The sequence below is a fragment of the Bos indicus genome, chromosome 3 (genome assembly GCF_029378745.1).
Source record: "Bos indicus isolate NIAB-ARS_2022 breed Sahiwal x Tharparkar chromosome 3, NIAB-ARS_B.indTharparkar_mat_pri_1.0, whole genome shotgun sequence".
Classification (NCBI taxonomy): domain Eukaryota; kingdom Metazoa; phylum Chordata; class Mammalia; order Artiodactyla; family Bovidae; genus Bos; species Bos indicus.
Window position 1 is genome coordinate 24,506,793 of NC_091762.1, and position 21,170 is coordinate 24,527,962.

A 21,170-nucleotide genomic window follows, 5' to 3' on the forward strand; every position below is an offset into this window, starting at 1 on the left:
AGATGCTGAAGGGCTGAGTGCTGGATCCCAGGGTTTGGAGTGCTGCTCAGGGACCCCCAAGCCTGAGGCGCAGGCTCCTGGAATGCCGAGGAGGCCAAGCCTAGCTGAATCATCCTTATCCGGTGGCTTTTCCATTATTCTTTCTGCATTGGCTGAACGGGATAGCTTCATCTTCTCCATGCTGGAGGCCCATTGGAGGGGGCTCCAAAGCTGGCCTTTTTCTCTCTCCTCTCAGAGAGGCCCAAGGTACATTCAGGACATACATTGTTGCCTCCAGAACCAGAGCACATCCAACTGTAATAGCAAGAACTAGATTTCCTGGCTCTTCCGTGGTCAGTAGGGGAACGTGGCTTTTCAAAGGTCCATCAGGCCCTCCCTTCTCTCCCCAAAGGTGGAAGGACCGATAAGCGCTCGTTCTTGGGGAGGGTTGGGGGCGCTGCTGTGGAACAGCGTGGGCTCCTCTGCCCTAGGCTTTACGGTTCAGACTCTGCTCAGAGCCTGGGTGTCGGCATGACTTTTCTGCTGGGGCCTCTCGGTCTGCCCTTCGCATCCGGGAGCCGGCTCTTTCCTGCCTCTTTCTTGCGCTGGGATAGAAGCTCTGGACCAGAGCGCTGGGACGATCGGATCGTGGCCTGGGCCGTCCTCCGCGAAATCCGAGACTTTTGCCAGCTTGGCAGGATAAACTTTTTGGCCCCTCTAAACTCGCTCTGCGCTGCATTGCGCGCGCTCAGGGTCTCCAGCGGCCCGAGAACAGTAGCGTAACCTGGGAGGGAGTGTGTGAAATCAGGATGGCCCAAAGTATTGGATTTAAGTCCCTTAGAAATCCCGACAACCACGCTGTCCTGAAAGATTTTTTTTTTTTTTTTTTTTACGATGGGGAGGATCAGTGGGGCGGGGAGAGCCGGGCTCCCGAGGTGATCGGGTTTGAAGGGAATTTTGAAAAAGCTCCGTTTGCGCTGTCAAAGTTCCCGTCTGCCCTCGGCCAGCCCCTCTCGGCGGGTTCTCCAGAGCCAGCGCCCCGAGCAGGCGAAGCTCGGTTTAGCATCCACGCCGAACGGAAGGACAGCATTTGCTGCGTGCGGGGGCACAGTCAGGATCCGCCTGCCGAGCGCTTGGTAAGCCGGGTGCCCCTACGCCGGCCTCTCGCTTTGAGGGCGCCTACGTCACCTTCTCTACCAGGTAGAGCTGGAAGGAGGCAGCGATCTTTTTGTTTCCAATTACAAGACCTTGGGTACTAACGAGGCTTTCTTGTTTGTTTCTTTCGTTTTGCCATAATCAGAGTTGCTTAGGAACCTATGAAGCGAGGGAACTAGCAGATCTGAAAGCATCTGGGGGGCAAGCGCGATTTTATTGGAATCGTTTTCTGGTGTATTTGGACAGGTTGACGTTTTGTCGGAGCCCCTCAGTTCCAGCTCCGCATTTAAAATGACCCTACGCTTGCAGCGACTATGAGACCTAGCAGATTTGAAAGGAAAAGGTATGAATTTGGGACTTGCAGGAGTTTGTAACGGCACAGATCTGACCTCGACTTTCACCCCCGCCCCCCACTACGAGGAACCGTGGGGGACCGGGAAGCCAGGAGTTAAAGTCGGCCCAGGAGCATCCCGGGGACAGCCAGCGCGGAGCCTTGGCGCGAGCCTCAGTCTCTCCCCCCTTTTCATTGGCCCGCGTTCTCAGGGTTTCTCCAGTTCCCTCTTCGCCATTGGTCGGGGGCTGGCTTTTTTTTCCCCCTCAGTCTTTCTCTTCCTCCCCCCTCCCTCTCCCTCGCCCCTCGGACAGGAGCGCACCGCCTGCCCCCAGCTCCTCGGGAAGGGAGGAATTTAGAAAAAAAAGTTTCCCAGAAGTTTGGATCAGAGCAAGGACGGGAAGACCAAGAGAGGAAGAGGGAGAGGGAGGAGAGAAAGGGAGAGGGAGGAGGGAGAGAGAATAAAAAAATGATGAAGTCCAGTCTACACCGCCTGTGAGCGCCTGCCCGGGTGGGTGGGAAGCAGGACTCGGGCGCTCATGCAGCGAGCGGGTGGCGCTCCGGGCGCACGTTCCTAGCGGCTGGGGCAGCCAAGGACTTCGGTCCTAGCCGGCCGTGCAGGGCGCAGGGGGAGGGTGCCCAGGACCCGCGGAGCCGCTGCCTCAGTCTTGGCCGCCTCGCCGCCGCCTCTCCCGGGCCCGGCCCGGTGGGCGCTCGGAGCGTGAGGGCTCGGGCTGCTCCCTCTACAGTGGGGGCGAGCGGGAGCCGGGGTGCGGGCGGCTAAGATGAGTGAAAGGAGAAGATCTGCAGTCGCCCTGAGCTCTCGAGCACATGCCTTCTCCGTTGAAGCCTTGATCGGCTCAAATAAAAAGCGGAAGCTGCGAGACTGGGAGGAGAAGGGGCTGGACCTGTCCATGGAGGCGCTGAGCCCCGCGGGCCCACTCGGAGACGCGGAGGACGCGGGTGCGCACGGCCTGGAGCCTCACCCGGGTGAGTGCGTGGAGCCGGAACGCGGGAGGCGGGCGGAGGGGGGACGCGGGGAGGCGAGCCGGCGGGGAGAGTGGCGAGTAGGAAGGCCCTGACCGTGACGCCGTCTTAGTCCAACGCCGGTTTCTTTTTCTTTGCGCAATGCCTTGAGGTTTCCCCTAATTCGCTGGAACCAATTTGGGGGAACTGGCCTGAGCCTTGCAGTTTCGTCGCCAACCTCAAGCCAGAAGGCCTACTTGCTCGCATCCCCTTCTCTTTTTGGGAGCAGAATGCAGTGTTCTCCGTGTTCGCCGCTGAGAGGGCTGCAGGCCCCTGGGGTTAAGAGGGGCGAGGATCGAAGGCAACGGCCCGATCGCAGAGGAGCTGGGATTCGCTTCTGAGAGCTCCGAGGACTGGCACGGAATTCTCCGTCCAACACCCCTGTGGAAATTGCCGTTTGTCCCGTTTAGCCTGCAACCTCGGTCCTTTCCCTTCCCCCACCAACTTTTCTGGGACTCAAGTTGTTGTGTTTCTCCTACTCCCTTCGACGAGGGAGCACAATTATATTTCTACTTCGTCCGCATTTGTGGAAAGAGGAATGGGTGTTAGCCCCCTTACGCTGCGTCCGGGACCACTCTTCAGAGCCCATGTCTTTGCGTATTTGTGGGGAACGGTGCAGTATCGTGTTGAATTTGTACGCATTCTATGCACAGTTATATGCACATAAAATGTAAAACACCGGGCGGATGTCGATGTCAATATTTTAACAGAATCTTAGAAGGGGCGGGGAACAACTTAACGTTTTGTATTAAGTGCCAAGATTTCAACTGTGCAAAACAGTCCGGGGGAACAGCTGTTGTCGGAAGAATTTTGCGCGCGCGCGCGCACACACACACACAAACACACACACTCAGGCTACGCTCACTGCTTGGTTTAGCGCTTCAGAAACTTTCCAGCCAGGATTTGTAAAACTTTTCGGGAGGTGCTCCTGCTGACCAGCTAGGGCTGGGGAGTAGATTTGGGTCAGAGCGCCGGCAAGTCGGAAGGGGGCGGCGGATCGTAAAGAGATGAGGGGCGGCGGCAGGCCCATGAGCTTGGGGACCCAACTTGAGGCCCAGGAAGGAGCTTGGGGGCTGGAAAACTGGCCGATCCAAGGAGAGACAGCTGTCGCTTACATTTTCTCTTTCGGCAGTGACAGTTCAATTTCCATGCTCCCGAGGCTAATAATAACGCGATTAGCGGGTGACCTGCAGAGACAGAGTTTTATGAATTCTCCGTGTTCTTGCGGCCGGTTACGGTATTTGGGTTTAGTGCTGGGGAATTATTTTTATTAGTCGATGAAAAGAAAATTAAAAGGAGATTTATTTAATCCGCTCAAGCCTTTCCCTGTATTTGGATGCGGGTGCCTGTCCACGCGGACCCCTGTGTGGGCAATCCAGAAAGGAACGCGTGGCTAATGTGTGTTTCCCATCTCTGGACAGACCCTATTTCCTCACCGCACTTATTTGTTGTCAAAATCTCCTTTGGGCCTTCACACAGTTTAGTGGAAGTTCTTGCAGGTCTTAGGACAGCTCATAATTGGGGAGGTTATTTTATTTTATTTTTGCGATGGTGGAAAAGGGAGAAGTTACTTAACTGAGTATGCAGACGCTCTGTCCTGTCCTCCGGTACTTTTCTCTGGGAGAGGGGATACAGGTCATAGGGAGCTGGTGTAGGGTCGCGTGTCCAAAAGGATCAACACTCGGATCATAATAGGGGACTCAGCTGGCAGTTTTCTTTCTGAAGTTCTTCTCAGAAAATAATGAGGAGAGAAAAATGAAGATTTGGAACAAGGAGAGACCAGTTCAGGGATGTGAACAGGAGGACCTGGTGTCCAGAATGCTGTTTCCTCAATCCTCCAGGATGGGGGTAGGGGTTGAGGACCTAATAGAGAACTTTACCTGACAGAGAGTTGAGGTAATGAGTTCCCATTACCTTTATAACTTTTTTTTTTTTTTTTAAAGGGCCTTTGGGTTAGAGAAAACGAAATATGTTTGTGGGGCAAAGGTCCAGGAGGAGGAAATAGCTGGAAGCCAAGAGCACTGGAGGCGCCTTCTTCAGAGCCGGGCTGCATCCTGCTGAGCCTCGTTCGGTGGTAGACCAGGGGAATCTCCAAGGTCCCTGCAGTGGCCAAAACTCTTAGGACCAGGACAAACAGGATGTAGAATGAAAAACAGATCTTTCATTCAAAGTGCGCTCTGATGTGGAGGCTTCGCAGTCAGGGGAGTGGAGGAGGCAGAGCTTTGGGCTTTGAGCCTGGAGGGTAACACTGGAGGGCTTGGGGTTCCTTTTAGACCTTTCTTTTTGTCTCTAATACAGACTGCTAACAATACAAAGGCAGGGCCACATGTAAAGATGTGTGTATGGTGGAGGCGGGAAAGGGGGCGCAGGGACTCCCATCATGCCCAGGGCCGTGTCTCTGCCCGGCTGGGCCTTGCCACTGTCTTTAAACTTTCTTCTCCCAATTAGCACAAGAGGGGCTGGACTCACTGTGGGGCTCAGCTGCCCTAGGCCGATGAGAAATCAGGAACAGGAAAAAATCCCACCACGACAAGAATATTACCAAGGGCCTGGGGGATTAAACAAACATGCACACGTACACTGGCCATCCGCCTTAGATCAGCTGTATTTATCATTCTCTGTTTATCATTCTCACCATACCCCTCTCTGACCCGTACCATCGTTTTCAGCCCTCCCTCAAAATCCCGGGATCTACAGGTAACTTAGGGGTCCGATTTTAATGCTCAGCTTTTATTTATTTATTTATTTTTCTCAAAGACGTGGCTTTTGCTTTTTCACAGCCCGTTTTTCTTTCGGCGTCCGGACAGAGCTGGCTTTAGTTGGCGCCGAGCGCGCCCGCAGCCTGGGGCGCCAACCTGCAGCAGCAGGGGACCGGCCCGGCCTGCTCGCTGTAGGTCTTCACACATCAGAGGACACACAGTATGTATTTCAAAATTTTCCACCAAGCCTGGTGGTTCCCCGCCTCCCCCAGACCCTGAGGCCCTCAGGGCCCTGGAGGAGGGCCTGCGAGGTACCCTCATTTTCACACCCAGGCCAGCACTCTAGTCTTTCGGAGAAGCCGCCAGGAAACAGCCTCTGCGGGCTGCGGAGGGTCTCAAAACCCGTCTCCGAAAAGCCTGGCTCTCGGGTTGGCTTGCCCCCCGCCTCTCACACAGCAGCAACGGAGGAAACTTTCGAGCCACGATCGCCGGCTCGCCGGGAACAGCTGCTCCGGCGGCTGCGGCCTTGGAAGTATATTTCGGGCACGCGGCGGCGCCATCTGCGTTCGGACCGCAGCCTCTGCTCCACCCGGCTTCCCCAGCTCCGGTTTGGGCCTTTCCCGCCCAAATCCACAGCCCAGTGCGACCGAAGCCCGATCTCCCGCGGAGAAAAATAATTTAAACCTTCTGCGAAGGGATTTCCCCTTCCGAAGTCCGTAGGCCTGAACCTCTGCAGCCAAGGCGTTCGGCGGCGGCCCAAGGAGGTGGCGACGCACGCGGGTGGGCACACAAAGCAGGCACACCCAATAACGCCAGGGAAATCCGCACGCACACGTGCACTCACGTCAGGCGCTCGCGTTGTCCCAGGCGGCCGGCTGCGCAACCTGTAGTAGAATAAGACAAGAAAAAGCCCTCGCGGTTCCCAGGGCCCTTGCTTCCTTCGAATTATCAAAATTAACTTGTCACGGGGATTAATCTGCCAGTTTATGGTTTGTTCGCTCAGAGTAGAACTCCAAGATTTTAATCCTGTCCTCACATGTCTAACCGACTCCCCCTCTCCGCAATATGGAAACACAAGGGTCAAAACAGAGGAAATGATTCTTCACTTATGTTTAAGTAAAGAGGAAAAGCGATGCGTTTGAGACTGTGGGGGAGAATATACTTGTGCAAGGCAAGCACCAGCCAGGGCGCAGGCCGCGGCTTGGACCCTAGTGTTAGGGTAGGAGGCGCGCGGCGCTAGACGCTTAAAGGTCTTTCTCCGGAAGAACTTCGGTTCCTTGGTGGTGCGTGCGTCCCGACGCCCGTGCAGGCCTAGAGGTGCCGGCTCTGCGCCCTGCAAAGAAGCCAAGTGTGGGGCCTTCTGAACGTGACCTGGGTGTCAGGTCAAAACAGTCTTCCACTGTGGCTGCCTCTTTGGTAATGACATTGTGTCACGAATCCGAAAGGGAGTGAAGGGGTAGGCAAGGTCTGAATTCGTTGTAGGCCGGGTTAGGATGGTGGTTTGCTGGGGCCTGACTGCCAAATGCCTTTTTTTTGCACGGTCTGGGAGAGCGCACCGCAGTGTCCCCAGAGAGGTGGGGAAGGGAATGGAGACGTTCTGCGTAAAACTCCAGTCCTGGCGTGATGGCAAGACGGAAGGCACTCGGAAGGAGATTATTCTAACGCGTTTTATCCCATGAATCGAGCAAAGTGCTCGAGGGCAGTGGGGAGGACAGAGAATGGAGGAAATCCTGATGCCCAGAGTTTGGACTGTGGTGGAAGGAAAGTGGATTGGGCTGTGGTTTGCACCTCCGCAGGTCGCCCCCTTGTATCCCGCCACCTCCACTTGCAGGTGAGGGAGGTTTCAGAAACGGGTGTAAAGCGTGTGGAAGGCGCGCGCGCGGGAGATGGGGTGGGGCGGGGCGGTGTTTTGGATTCATGGCTACTCGGTGCAGGGCAGCCCCTTGCCCGGCTGGCTTCTGCCTCTCTGAGACCGGTCCGAAGAGCACAAGCCTAATGGGCGGTGAAGGCTTTCCTGGACAGATCAGCTTACAGCCTAGGTGCGCAGCGATTCTAAATTCGCGTCTTCCACGCCCCACCCAACGCTGTTTCTTATAGAACACTTTATTTGGATTCAGAACTAGCGCCTTTGGGTTTCCTGATTTTATACGCAAAAACTCCCAGAAAGAAAAGTTCACGAGGTGACGTTCATGCAGGGGGAAAGGGGAATTAAATTTCTTACAGTGGAATTTGGATCTAAATTATATTGATATATATCTGCATATCGGCTGCCATTTCCTGTGCGTTTCCCCATTACTTCAAATGGTGTCTTGAACATCTTTTAATTATTAAAGAAAATTAGATTAGCATATTTAATTAATATACCTGGCATGTGAAGAGCAAGCCAAAAATGGTATGAAATGCTTAACCTGGGAGCTAAAACTGAAATGATTGGGTATTGGTGGTTTGTGTACCCCGATTTATTTGTATAATTTCCTTTGTGTGGACAAGTTTAATGGAAGCAAGTCCCTCATCATGAATCCTTCATTTTGGGCCACAAAGAGGGAGGGACAAATACATTTTGGCTCAGAAGACCGAAACATTTTGTTCATCCAAGCCTCTCTAAGGGCATTGCTAGCATTAAAGAATGAAATATTCCAGGTCTGTCACAATCCTTTTCTGTATTGCCAAAATTATAATATTAGTAAGATGAGAGCACTTTTTTTGAGATCCTGGTTATGGACTCTAACAGAAGTTTATTTCTCATACCCCAGGAGAAAAATGATTACTTCTTAAATCTGAAAGTTTCTTCTCTAGGTGATGGTAGGTTTTTTTTTTTTGTAAGCCAGGCTGAACTGTGCAAATTCCACAGGGATAAAGAACAGATTGGCATTTCACTTTCCTTTCTGGAAATGCAGAAATCTGTCCAATGATTGTTCAAGGGTGTAACTGGTTATTGCTTTCTTACTCCCAAAAGACAAAGTAGTTAAGCAAGGGGAGAATATTTGAGTGGCTTTTTAAGTTTTAACTTTTGGGGATATTTTTTCACAGAGAAAAGTAGGGAGCTGATGGAACGTGGAATCTTTCTCCCTTCTTCCTCTCATCCAGGTGATTTATTTTTGCTTTGCCTTTTCTGGTTTCTAGTGAGCTTTGAATTTTATATGTGCATGACTGAGATACTCAGGGGTCTACACTGGTTAGAGCAATTAGCAAATTTAGAAATTAAGGTCTGTTTACACTTCTCCGGGCATGGATAATCATTAGTTAATTTAAGTGAGGCCCTTGTTCTAAGTGTCAGGGTGGAAAATGAGACTCAGTAGGGAGGACCGGAGGTGAAATGGAAAGAGGTGGGGAATTGCAACTGGTGACAACAAATCAACATTTATTCCCTGCCATTAATGGCTTCACTTTGAGGCAGGGCAGGACATTTTTACTGACTACAAACTGATGATGAGTTTTTGATGCCAGAAGTGAAAATAGGCCCTGAAATCACTACTTTTTATTCTGTAAAATTTGCATGTGTTTATATACAAATTTATGCATTAACATCAAGTTCTGAATAGGTCATAGATAAAATTTCAGAGAAAAGAAACTGCTTTTTTTTTCCTGTTTGGAGCCAGTTTAACAAACTGGGAATATCTAAAATCTGGGGGGCCAGAGATTTTGTCATATCTAGATATCCTTTGACAATTCAAGAGTATCCTGGACCTGAAACTTACAGTTACTGGAATTTTTATTTAACTTTCAAATTAATTGATTTTGACTAAAGGCTAAAAGAAAACACCAGAAAATGAGACTGTGCAGGTGTAATTGAAAAGAACAAGGAGAGTGGAAATTTTTCTAATGTCTAAATTTTTCTTTATTTTGTGAATAATGCCATCTTCCTTTTGGATGGACAGAGGCTGCCTTGTATTCCGAAGAGTAATTTCATCTTCTCCCAAGAGGACTTAAGGGAACCACTAAGAGAAGTCTGGATAATAATGATGGTTAATAGAAATCATGAGAGAAACACTGTGATTTGAGGGAAATAATTTAAGAATATAGGAAATGTATTTAAATCTTGTCTTTATATTGTCTGCAGTATATTTGCTGAGCTATTTCCCAGTTGTCACACACTTTAGAGGATTGCAAGAACAAAACATCAACCCCCTAATTGTGGATTGCAGGAGTAATCTCCTAATACAGCCTTCTTTTAAAAACCAAAACGCTACAGATAACAGTAGAGTTCCTCTTACAAGATCTTCATTATACACCTAGCTGGATCATTAGAGTTCAGTGCCTAGTTCTCTACCAGGTGAACCAAAATTCTGACCCCGAACACCCCCTGACTTTCTTTTGCTATCCCACAGCCCAGAGCGTAATGTCAAAATCTCCAGACCGGGATTTGGAAAGCAGTTAGGTCCCCTTAACTTTCCCCTTTCCCGTCATCTCCCCGCACCCCGACATCCTTTTCCCTTACTTCAACCTCCTACACACACCTCGGTCGCTCATTTTTACCCCCTTAAAAAAAAAAAATTCAGATGACGTTTCACTGAGGAAGGCATTGGGATTGCATCTCTTAATGTGAAACCATCCCTGGGAAACCAGGGCCCCTCGGGTGACTGTCACGAGTCGGCGAATTGGGCCGCTGTCGCGGCTGCCGGCCCTCCGCCCCTCGTTACTTGCCCGGGTGTCGGCCGTCTCGGCGAGGGAGCGGCGGCCGAGCCTCGCGGCGCGCGGCCCGGGGTTCCCTGCTCCGGCTCTCGAGGCTGGGCCTGGCCGATCCGTGGGCCCGCAGTTGCCGCGGGGCCTTTGAAACCAGGGCCGGCATACTGAGGGATGGTGGGTGCATTTCTCAGCTCTACTTACATCCTGGAGAAATGCAGGGACAGTGGGGGTAATCAGGAGGGCTTTGATGGAAGATTCCCGTCCCCCCTCCCAAAGAAAATTCGGAGGCGGTGGTGGCGGGGAACCCCAACCCAACTTTAAATCAAACTGGATCCAAGGATCTTACACCTCGCGCCCTGGGGGAGTTTGAGCTTTTGCTTTCATCAGGCTAAACACATTTTCGGGGAATCAAACGCACTTCAAACATCAGCAATTAGAAACCAAGAAGCCCTCGGCTCGTAGAGTTTTAAAATCCCTAACCATTTCCAAATGGGTGATTTCTAGGGTCAGTCACTATCATAGCCAGCCCGTTAAAAAGGAAAGTCATTTTGTCGGTTCGAAACGCAGATGATTCCCGGATGCGTGGGACTCATAACCCAGAGATACTTCTTTTCAGGAAGCCCGCGTTGCCCACCGAGACAAAGGGACAGCAGGCAATTGTTCTTCATGCTGTTCTTGGAGATTTGAAACAATGAAGTAATGCGTTTCTCAGAAAAGCAAAGAAATCACTCAGCTTTAGTAAGTAGATTGAGAAATGACTATATTCTGCAAGAAGCCAGCCAGATGGCCTCCCTTCAAGAGCTGAGCGTTCGCTGCGAGGGAAGTCCCGCCTCGAGGCATCCTGGTTCCCAAGCGTCAATCACACCAGGTCCCAGGGCCCAGAATTGTAGCCTAGTGGATAGGTGACTTGGCTGTTTCAGGCCTCCCATTCTTGCTACTGAAAAATACTCGCTTTTCACAGTGGGGAGGGGCACGCATTTGGGCCGTAAGTGGTTGTGAATGCAGCAGTGCTCTCCCTGGATATGACAAATCTTTCTTAATTCAGTTGCCTAATACTTTGATTTCTTTGCAGCAAAACTGGAGAAGGGCTCCGTGTATATATATCTATGCACTGTATATGAAAAGAAAGGGCTTAGTTAGAAAATTAATTGTATACGCAAGCTTGCAGAGGAATACTGAATTGTGAAACATTTCAGAAACTTTAATTGCTTACATGGTTATCTTTGAGTCTTCACTACACCACATTGGACACAAGCCCTTGTATTCTAGATTATATCCATGTATTAAGATAGGAAGTGGGCTACACTAACTTAAATTAGACTAGATTCTAGTGCAAGCTTTGTTATTAATGTTGGAACCGAGGATATTGGTTTTAAAGGCAGACATATAAATGGTGAAAAAAAAAGTTTTAAAGTTGGTTCGTAGCCACTGAGGAGGCCTTGGTTCCTGGTTCATGAAATACGAGAGAGGCTTAAATAACCTGAGGCCCCTTTAGCTATAAGATTCTGTAATCCTGTTAACTTAAAAAATAATTTTTATTTTTTCCTCCTAATACAACTTAGCTATCATTTGACTCATCCGGGAGTTGGTGATGGACAGGGCGGCCTGGCGAGCTGCAATTCATGGGGTCGCAGAGTCGGACACGACTGAGCGACTGAACTGAACTGAACTGACATCCTTTACTTTGTTGGAATGAGGGAAGTTTTATTGCAGTTGTAGAAAGTAACAGTAATAGCAACATAAGACCAAAAAAAAAATTTTTTTTTATAGCTAGAATTAAGAGCTTCCATAAAGCTCTTGAAAAGTTTTTAGATTAATATCACATGTTCAGATGTCCCGGATCAGTGATTTCTAGTCTTTGTGTTTGATATAACCTATTGTTGCTTGTGTGAACGCCCAGGGCTCTCCTGCCAAAAGAGTTCTATGGCATTACTGAATTTAAAAGAAATACAAGTTATTTTTGCTTCTAACATTTTTTCTGCCATTCTCAGAAATAGCTGGAAAAATTCTATGGATTTGAAAAAAATGAAGACTGAGGAAAGCAACTTAAGCACTGGTAAACTGAGTTGGTGGACCACCCTCCCACCTGGCTCCACCCCCCAGAATCAGTTGCCCCTCATTTCTATCTGAGCCTGATAGAAAGCACTAGGAACTATTTTCCATGTCCAGTCTGCTAAGCCGAGATCTTGATCTGGCAGAGATGTGAGAATGCTAAAAGGATGACTTAGTAACAGGCAAAACGCTTGTCAACAAGATACATCAGAAGACAGCTTAGCATTCAAGACCTCTATTCATAGCTTCTGAACTTGAGGGCAGGGTCAGACGAAAAGACTGGGCCCAGGACACACTGAGGAGGGTATCTCATGTTTCTATCTTGTGGGACTTTATTTCCTTATAGACTTCTACAGTTGGAACCCCAGTGACAGCTCCCCGCCTCAGTTGCTGCCCTGTTCTCTGCTGCTCTAGCCCCTGTGCAGAATTTCTTTTGTTATGGAATTTTAGATTTACTGGTCATCCTCTCTCACTGTTGCCCTATAAACTGCTGTGGGGCTGTCTTCATTGCTTTGTATGTCTAGAGCCTGGTGCAGGTGGCTGGCACAGAGCAAACACTTAGTAAATAATAAAAATATACTGATAATGCAATAAGAGCAATGATAACCAATTTATTGAACACTATGTGCCAGCCACTGTGCTGTTATATAATTATATACTATCAGTATAATGTAATATGTGTAAATATATATTGTTATATATTATAGTAATAATGTAATGTGATATATAACAATATATATTCCAAATAATTATATAAAACAATTATATATGTATGTAGATTTTCCAAAACACTCTAATGAGATAGTTATCTGTATTATTGTTTCAATTTGTTACAATGGGTGGATTGTAGAATGGTTAAAAGCTCAGGTTTCTGGGGTTAAACAGCTTGTGTCTGAGCCCTAGTTCCAACACTTGGGCAAATTACTTAATCTCTATCAACCCCAGTTTCTGCATCAGTAGTAAGAAATGTATTCATCAGAAGGTGGTTGTGAGGACTAAATGAGATAGTGCACATTTAAAGAAAAAAGAATTTAGCGTGGTGCCTATTATTCCTATCAATTGAACTGATAGTGATTACTCACCTTAGTGACTAGTTTACATAAGAAACTGTTGCAGATTGTAAATTACTATAGCCAGTATCCCTCTCCCCCAGTCTTTTGGTTTAAATGGGATGTTTGGGACTTGAAGTGGGATCCCCACTTGGTGTACATAGCCTATGGTTGGAGACAGAGGACAGGATTTTAAGTGTGCATGCCTTAACTCAAACTGAACTTTGAGAGCCATTGCTATTCAGGGTTCCACTGAGGCAGGAAGCCAGCACCTGAGTGAGCACCGGAGGGAGGGAGAGAGGGCTTTCAAGGGTGGGGATCAGCCAGCTGACAAACATTAGGAAGAGGGTCTGGGCAGGGGCTATGGCTGGGGAGCCTCAGCTTTACCAGCTCTTCAGGAACTCCATTCTGGCAGCAGACAGAGGGGCCTTTCTGGATGCAGGGAAGTGGAATAACTCCTGTGTGTTTCTCTTTGGTTAGTTTTTGGAGCCCAGAAATCCCCCAAAGGTCAGGTTTTATTGTATAGGAAATAATGTTCATCTTCATAAGGCTTTGTTTGTAAAGCCTGTCTTCTGATGGACCCCAGGATTCTGGGCAGAATGGCCAGTTTAACCAGTGAGCTGAGGCTGCTGTGAAGGATTTTTAGGTGCTGCTTGGTTGAATTAAAAAGAGAGAGGGAGAGTAAAGGGACTAAATGAAAGGGAATCCTATAACTAAGCTGACTGTTGGGAAAGAAGACACTGGGAAGTCTTTTTCCAGTGAAGCAGAAGAAAATGCAGCCATTCTGTGAGAACTCATATCTGGCTGCACACTTTTGCACAGTTTTCTTCCTTCTGGAAAACAGAAGTCTGGATTTGATCATTTACTATTAAAAAAATATAGCTACACCTCAGACTTTGTTTATATTGATTCTCCACCACAGTGGGAGAAGGTGCATTCCTGGGGAAAGAGGAATAGAGAAAGGATCCCTCCCAAGGCCTCCCTCCTTCAAGGAGCTAGGGCCCTTCACCAGCAGCACTCAGGTCCTTTCTGGCCATTCAGAGGAGGGACCTGCTTTGCCCTGACTGGAGGCAGGTCTCGGTCTTCAAAATAGACTCTCTGCTCCACATTTGATCAGATGTTTCCATACTTCCAATCTTACAAGCATCATCTTATCTCAGCATGCCCACAGTGCTAGCTATTAAGAGCTTTCATGGCTAGAGAGTGGAACCTGTACCAGTCACCATGCTGATGGTTTTACTCACCTTTTCACTGTATACACTCTATACACTGTATAGTCCTCCAAGGGAATTAATTGTTTCCCTGTTTACAGAAGAGGATGCGTGCATGCTGCTAAGTCAATTCAGTCGTGTCCGACTCTGTGTGACCCTATGGACTGTGGGCCACCAGGCTCCTCTGTCTATGGGATTCTCCATGCAGGAATACTGGAGTGGGTTGCCATGCCCTCCTCCAGGAGATCTTCCTGACCCAGGGATTGAACCCGTGTCTCTTATGTCTCCTGCATTGGCAGGTGGGTTCTTTACCTCTAGCTCCACCTGAGAAGCCCGCAGATGAGGAAAATAACTTGCCCACAGGCACATAGCTCTAGGTTACTTTAGCTGGCCGGGCCAGAGTTTAAACACAGCTCCACATGGCTCCAGAATCAGTCTTAACCATTAGACTGTATTGCTCCCCACTGTGGATGACTCTTCAGTGCTTTAGAGAGAACTTTGTACTTTTGTAGATGGAAACTTATGCTTGCTGTCTGTGCTGTTCCCCTAAAGTGATTGTTAAATCGTAAATAAGAGAGATCTCATTTATAGTTTCTGGTTCTCTATCTTCCTTTCCTGTTTTAAGTCCCTCTAGCCCGAAGGTGGGCTTCCCTGGTAACTCAGTGGTAAAGAATCCACCTGTGATGCAGGAGACTTGGGTTTGATCCATGGGTCAGGAAGATTCCTGGAGGAAGAAACAGCAACCCTCTCCAGTATTCTTCCCTGGAAAATTCTATGTACAGAGGAGCCTGGTGGGCTACAGTCCATGGAGTCGCAAAGAGTTGGACATGACTTAGTGACTGAACAACCAACAACAAACCCTAAGATGCCTTCTTCATACCTGCTGTAGAGGCCTCTGTGACAGCAATTCAGGGTTGAGTTTATAAGCCATAAACTCAACTCATATAAGCCATTTTTGGAATGGGACAAATACAGCCTTTTCAGCATGACTTGCTTTGACTTTAATGCACAGAAATCTCAATGTTTGAAATACAGTGGCTATATATTGAATTTTATCTAAAACCTCCTCATCCTAAATCCCCTCCTGCAGTGAAATTCAGGGGAAACTTTAACTGCTCTGTTTTACCCATTCCTTTCTCCATTCACAATGGGATGGATGGAATCTTATTGGTAATTGATTCAAAATGGAACAGCTTAGAAATGTATCAGTTGCAGTGACGAGCAATTCGTGCATTTCTAAGTGCTGTTGATTTTTTTTTCAAACTCAGCAATCACAGCTGAAATCCCTTTGCCATGGATTGAATTTACAAAGGAGGAGATTCTGATTTCCACAGTGGCTTCTTTCTAATGCCCAAAGATTAGGAAACTGCCTTGAGGACCCACAGCAAGTACACTCGCTCTCAGAGTCACGGCTTTAACTTTAACCTCTGAGTGACTGCTCTGATTCATTTATTTTGTAACAGCTCTATTTAGAGCAGTCTAGTTCCGTATGGGATCAGTTATTTGCAGAAGTCTCTCATCCTGATAAACGTTTACAACCCAGAACTCCTTTACTCTTCTGACGCACTATAAGTGGGTATGATCCAAGCAGTGAGTTTCAGGAAACTTAGCAGTGGGTTTCAAGGGTTTTTGGTTGACCTGTTCACTGTCTTTCCATCATTTCTCACCCCCTCCTTCACTCAGAGTAACCGTTCTCTCTTAGGAAGTCTGATGCCTCCAACAGGGATTTGGAGGAAAAAGAATCCCCCACCCCTACCCCCAGTTTCAGTGTGTAGACTTAAGTATTAATGTGTTTCTTGGCCCTTTAATGGTAAGGTCTATCATATTCCTGTCTATTGTGCACAGTGAAAGAAAAATGGCTTTTAGAAGCTAAAAAGAGAAAGATGTCAAGTCAGTCTCTGTTTTCAAGCTTTACTTTCTCCTTTTGCCCACCTTGCTCTGGGCCGGCAGTGATTGATGAGATTTGATATGCTCTCACAGCAACAGAAGCATATGGATCTCTGGGCCCATTTCCTTTCCCAAGGAACCCATGTGGAGCCAAACTCTTGAAATATAGAGTGTGGCAGAGGATGAGATGAATGCTGCAGTCTTGGGTGATTTGCTGGATTTCATCCATGAGATGCGTCCATTTAGAAATGTAGATGCTTCAGGGATCTGAAATCAGCCAGGCCTTGGCCAGTTCAGTGTTCCTTCAGTTCCTTCAGTGTTCGGAACACTGGTTGCATGACCAACATTAATCCTGGGAACGTTAGATCCCATATGCTGCAACCGTGCATTACCCAGATTAGACTGTGACATTACAGAGATTTAAGGCATCTCTGTGATATTCTGACTGGGTGGTAGGTACGACAGAAGGCACTTCCTATGGACACAGGACAGTTTGACTGCCGTGGGAGCGAGCAAATAGTAAACCATGGCCTAGAGAGTGACTCTGTGTGTGTGTGTGTGTATAGGGAGGGCTGGGGGGTGTTATGGAGAGCTGGGTGTAACGGTTCCCCAGCCTGCGTGGGCGAATTGGTTCCGGATGTTAACATTTTTTCCTTGGGGCTTGACTACATTCTTCTTTTTCTTTGCCTGTCTGTTTTCCTGCCCAAATTGTTAGGCCTGTACAGCTGTGTGGCTCATTGCTGGTGAGTGTTGAGAATGACAGATCTGGCTTTAAGGCAGGGGCAATTTGGGGGCATGTGTGTAGGTAGACTTTTGAGATGTTTTCATCCAGCATCTTTCCTAAACTTTGAGGATTTTTTTTTCAATCCATCATCTTGCCAGCTGAGTACCAACCCTATACTGTATTGGATGGCCTCTGTTGGGGAATGAGTATGAAATTCTGTAGAAAGCAGACGGTCCTTCATATCCTAGAAGCAGAAGAAACCAGCCAGTGTGGGAAACTAAGATAACAGATGGAAGCCAAAGAGGCAGCCTTGTACAGTGGAGAAGAGCATGGGGTGCCGGTTAGGGAGGCTGGACCAGTGGACGTGGTTCTGACTGTGTAGCCTGAAGTTAGTGACTTACTTCTGTGCCTCCAGTGCATCCGTGTACAATGAGGGCAGTGACACATGCTGCAGAGTTGTTGTGAGAGTTAAGTGAGATAACAAATGCAAAGTGCTTGGCACAGTGCCAGGCCTATGGAAAGTGCTCAGTGTTTCCATGCTCATGGTTATACTGTTGGTAAGCTGAGAACTCAGAAACTCTCCAGTGTTCTTATGAGAAACCTTTTGGTGAGTGTCGGACAGCATTGTCCCGAACTACCCTTCTTAGCTTATCTCCACTGCTTGCCCTATTCCCTTTACACAGGCTGACTTTTTAAAAAATGACATACACATTGTATAAGTTTAAGTTATACAGTGTGTTGATCTGATACATCTATATACTGAAACATGATGACCGCCTTTTGTGGTGAGAGCATTTAAGATCTGGTCTCAGCAGCTTTAAGGTACATAGTGGAGTGTTGTTGAATATAATCGCAATGCTGTGTGTTAGGTCTCCAGGACTCATTTACCTTCTCTCTACAAGTTTGCACCCTTTGACTAACATCTAAATTCCCCCACCCCACCCCTGCTACTCACCATTCTACTCTGTTTCTATGAATTCAGCTTTTTAAAAATGCAACGTATGGGTGAGATCATATAGTATTTGTCTTTGTCTGACTTATTTCACCTAGCGTAATGCCCTCAAGGTCCATTCACATTGTGACAAATGGTAGGATTTCCTTCTTTCTCCTGGCTGAATAATATTCATACACACATATGAGTATATATATGTATATGCCCATTTCTTTATCCATCCATTGATGGACACTTTATTTTATTTTTTACTTTTATTATTATTATTTTAGCCTTTTTTGGCCATGGCACACGCCTTGTGGGATCTCAGTTCCCTGACTAGGGATTGAACCCCGGCCACAGCTGTGAAAGCGCCAAATCCTAACCACTAGACCACCAGGGAAGTCTCTTTTATTTTAAAATTTATTAAAGTATGGTTGATTTACAAAGTTGTGTGACTATCTGCTGTACAGCAAAGTTATACATGTATATACATTTTTCGTATTTTTACATTTTGGCTTATCGAAGTATATTGAATATGGTTTCCTGTGCACTTAGTGTTTTTATGTCTTAATTATTGTGAATAATCCTGCAACAAACATGGGCGTGGAGCTCTCTTTTTCAGTTCAGTTCAGTCGCTCAGTTGTGTTCGATTCTTTGCGACCCTATGAATCGCAGCACGCCAGGCCTCCCTGTCCATCACCAACTCCTGGAGTTCACTCAAACTCATGTCCATCGAGTTGGTGATGCCATCCAGCCATCTCATCCTCTGTCGTCCCCTTCTCCTCCTGCCCCCAATCCCTCCCAGCATCAGGGTCTTTTCCAATAAGTCAACTCTTCGCATGAGGTGGCCAAAGTATTGGAGTTTCAGCTTTAGCATCAGTCCTTCCAATGAACACCCAGGACTGATCTCCTTTAGAATGGACTGGTTGGACCTCCTTGCAGTCCAAGGGACTCTCAAGAGTCTTCTCCAACACCACAGTTCAAAAGCATCAATTCTTCGGTGTTCAGCTTTCTTCACAGTCCAACTCTCACATCCATACATGACCACTGGAAAAACCATAGTCTTGACTAGACGGATCTTTGTTGGCAAAGTAATGTCTCTGCTTTTTAATATGCTATCTAGGTTGGTTATAACTTTCCTTCCAAGGAGTAAGATCTCTTTTTGGAATATTGCAATTCCTCTGGACAGAGGCCTAACTTTTTATCATTCTCCATGCAGTTGTTTCTGCTCCTCCTTCTGTTTTGAGTACTTTTTGCCTCTCCTTCCCTGAAATTTCCTCTGAAAAAAGTTAATACTGCTTCTGAGACCTATCCTAAGCATCCAATGTAACAGGAATATTCCAAGATGAAAAAGAATAATTTGATATAAATGTTAATTGGCATGATGTACAGAATCAAACATAGGGTGACTTCAGAAGAAAATTACGTGTATCCATGCAGAGCTCATGTACAATTTGGGTATTGCCATAGGGAATGAATTTCTCAGATGTCACCAATTTTATCTTCATTTGGAGTCCACTGTAGGGAACTCCTCTTTTAGGGGCCTGTCTGTAATTTCCTCTCAAAATTGTGCCTGTGATTTTATAGTCATAAGGCAGTCTCATTTAGACAGCCTACAACTATCAAGTGTGTAGCCAACATGGTAAAAATACAGAGGTCCCCCACTGGCCTTCATTATCACAAAGCTCCTCTTGAGGGGAGGTCTTCACCAAGTAACCTGATTTAGACTGTTTATGAGGAAGACTCCCATTCTGCCTCTGGTTTCACAGAATTCCTGCAAGCTTCACATTGCCAGCAGGGAAGTAATTAGTTTGTTTGTTTGTTTGTTTTATTGGGGTATAGTTGCTTTACAATGTTGTGCTGGTTTCTGCTATGCAATGAAGTGAATCAGCCATATGTATACATATGTCCTCTCCCTTTGGATCTCCCTCCCACCCACCTCCATCTCACCCATCTAGGTCGTCACAGAGCTCCGAGCTGAGCGCCCTGGGCTATGCTGCAGGTTCCCTCTAACTATCTATTTTACACAGAGTAGTAGTGTATATATGTCAATTCCAACCTCCCGGTTCATCCGTCAAGCCCCCCCTCTCCACTATGTCTGCATGTCCATTCTGTATGTCTGTGTCTCTATTCCTGAGCTGGGCAGTAATTTGAATTTAGCTCTTTCTTGCCTTAACATCATTTATACCTATTATCCTCTTGTTATCCTAATAGATTGGCATTAATCTTTACACTCGGGCAGTTGATGCCTTCAGCCAAGAAGACAGTGACTTTGTCTGTCTCTCTTGTGTGGCCCTCTCTGTGCACATGCACACGCTTGTACACTCTCACAGTACTTTTGATTGGTCTTTTCTACATTTTAAAATTGGTTACAGAAGAAGAGGTAAAGTCAAAGCCTGTAAAAATCAATACTTTGTACCTTTCTTATGACACTTAACACATTTTGCCTTGAGTGATAACTTTTTGGACAGCATATTTGTTTTGTAAGCCAACTAGACTGGAAAACCCTGGAGAGCTCTATGTCTCTCTCATCTTTGAATCCCTATTAGGTCTCCATGAACATTTGCTAAACTGAATCAGTAGTTGTCAAACTTTAGTGAGGGGTATGGTAAGCACAACAGCCACTTTAGAGATGATTTGGCTTCTAGATGCTCCTGGAGAACAACCTGAGGTGTTTGCCAGTTGCCTCTAGGTGTAGTCTTGGACATGTGAGTTGATATCTTTATACTCTTAAGTCTCTGTCTCTAATGGAGATAAGATCATCAGATTTTAGTGAGAAGGAAAGAATTTCTAGTTGTCCCATTAACAAGACATTTTTGTAGCTAGGATTTACCCAGTGCTGTCTGCTTGGAGTCTATTTCAGAGCTCTCTCTCTGACCAGGCTTTAGCATTTGGAAGCACAATTAGTTTGTAGGAGTAACTGCCTCATCTTACTGTATATGTCTCAGGTCTTATGTCCATGGCAGCCTCTGCTTTCTGCCCAGCAAGGGAGAAAAAGAAATAGAATAAAAGGCAATCTGAAAACCCCCAGTGTTAACAGGACAAAAATATCTCTAAATGAAAGACAGATTGCACAAGTTTGCCTGAGAAAGTAGCATTGGGTTCAGCTGAAGCAGAGTGTTAGAAATTCTCCTGGTCATTCCTTCCATGAGCAGCAGGAATACATGAACCAACTGGCAGGAGGTCCCAGCTCAGGGCCCGGTCCCATGCTGGGAATGAAGGTGAACTGTCAGGAGGAAAAAGGAGGAAGCCCTCTGAGACACAAGGGAAACTTTGAGGAAGATGGAGAGGCACATGTGTGGAAGCTCTGAGAATACTTTTCAGAACAAGCACCATCATAATGAAGAGTCAGGGGCTGAGATACACAAAGTGACAGGTACTTTTTGGTACCTGTCAAATCACATATAAGACCGTTAATACTGTCTGGGAACTGACTCAGGCCGTCAAGGAGAAAAACAGCCTCACTTCACTCTTTCTTTTCATTCCTCATGTCCTGT

At 47.1% G+C, this 21,170-nt stretch overlaps 1 protein-coding gene across 2 annotated transcripts in view; it reads left to right on the top strand.

The window, feature by feature from the left end:
- Positions 1 to 1,098: 1,098 nt before the first annotated feature.
- The window catches only part of TBX15 (T-box transcription factor 15), a 125,711-nt gene continuing 105,639 nt past the window's right edge, over positions 1,099 to 21,170 (top strand). Inside the window, exon 1 of one of the 2 annotated variants that reach the window (XM_019956722.2) lies at positions 1,099 to 1,115. Coding sequence is in view for 1 of the 2 variants with exons in the window: in XM_070785823.1 (XP_070641924.1) it covers positions 2,251 to 2,455 (205 nt within the window). In the remaining variant the exon portion in view is untranslated. Of the gene's footprint in view, positions 1,116 to 1,176; positions 2,456 to 21,170 lie in introns of those variants that run through there. The other variant, XM_070785823.1, reaches the window with a different exon arrangement.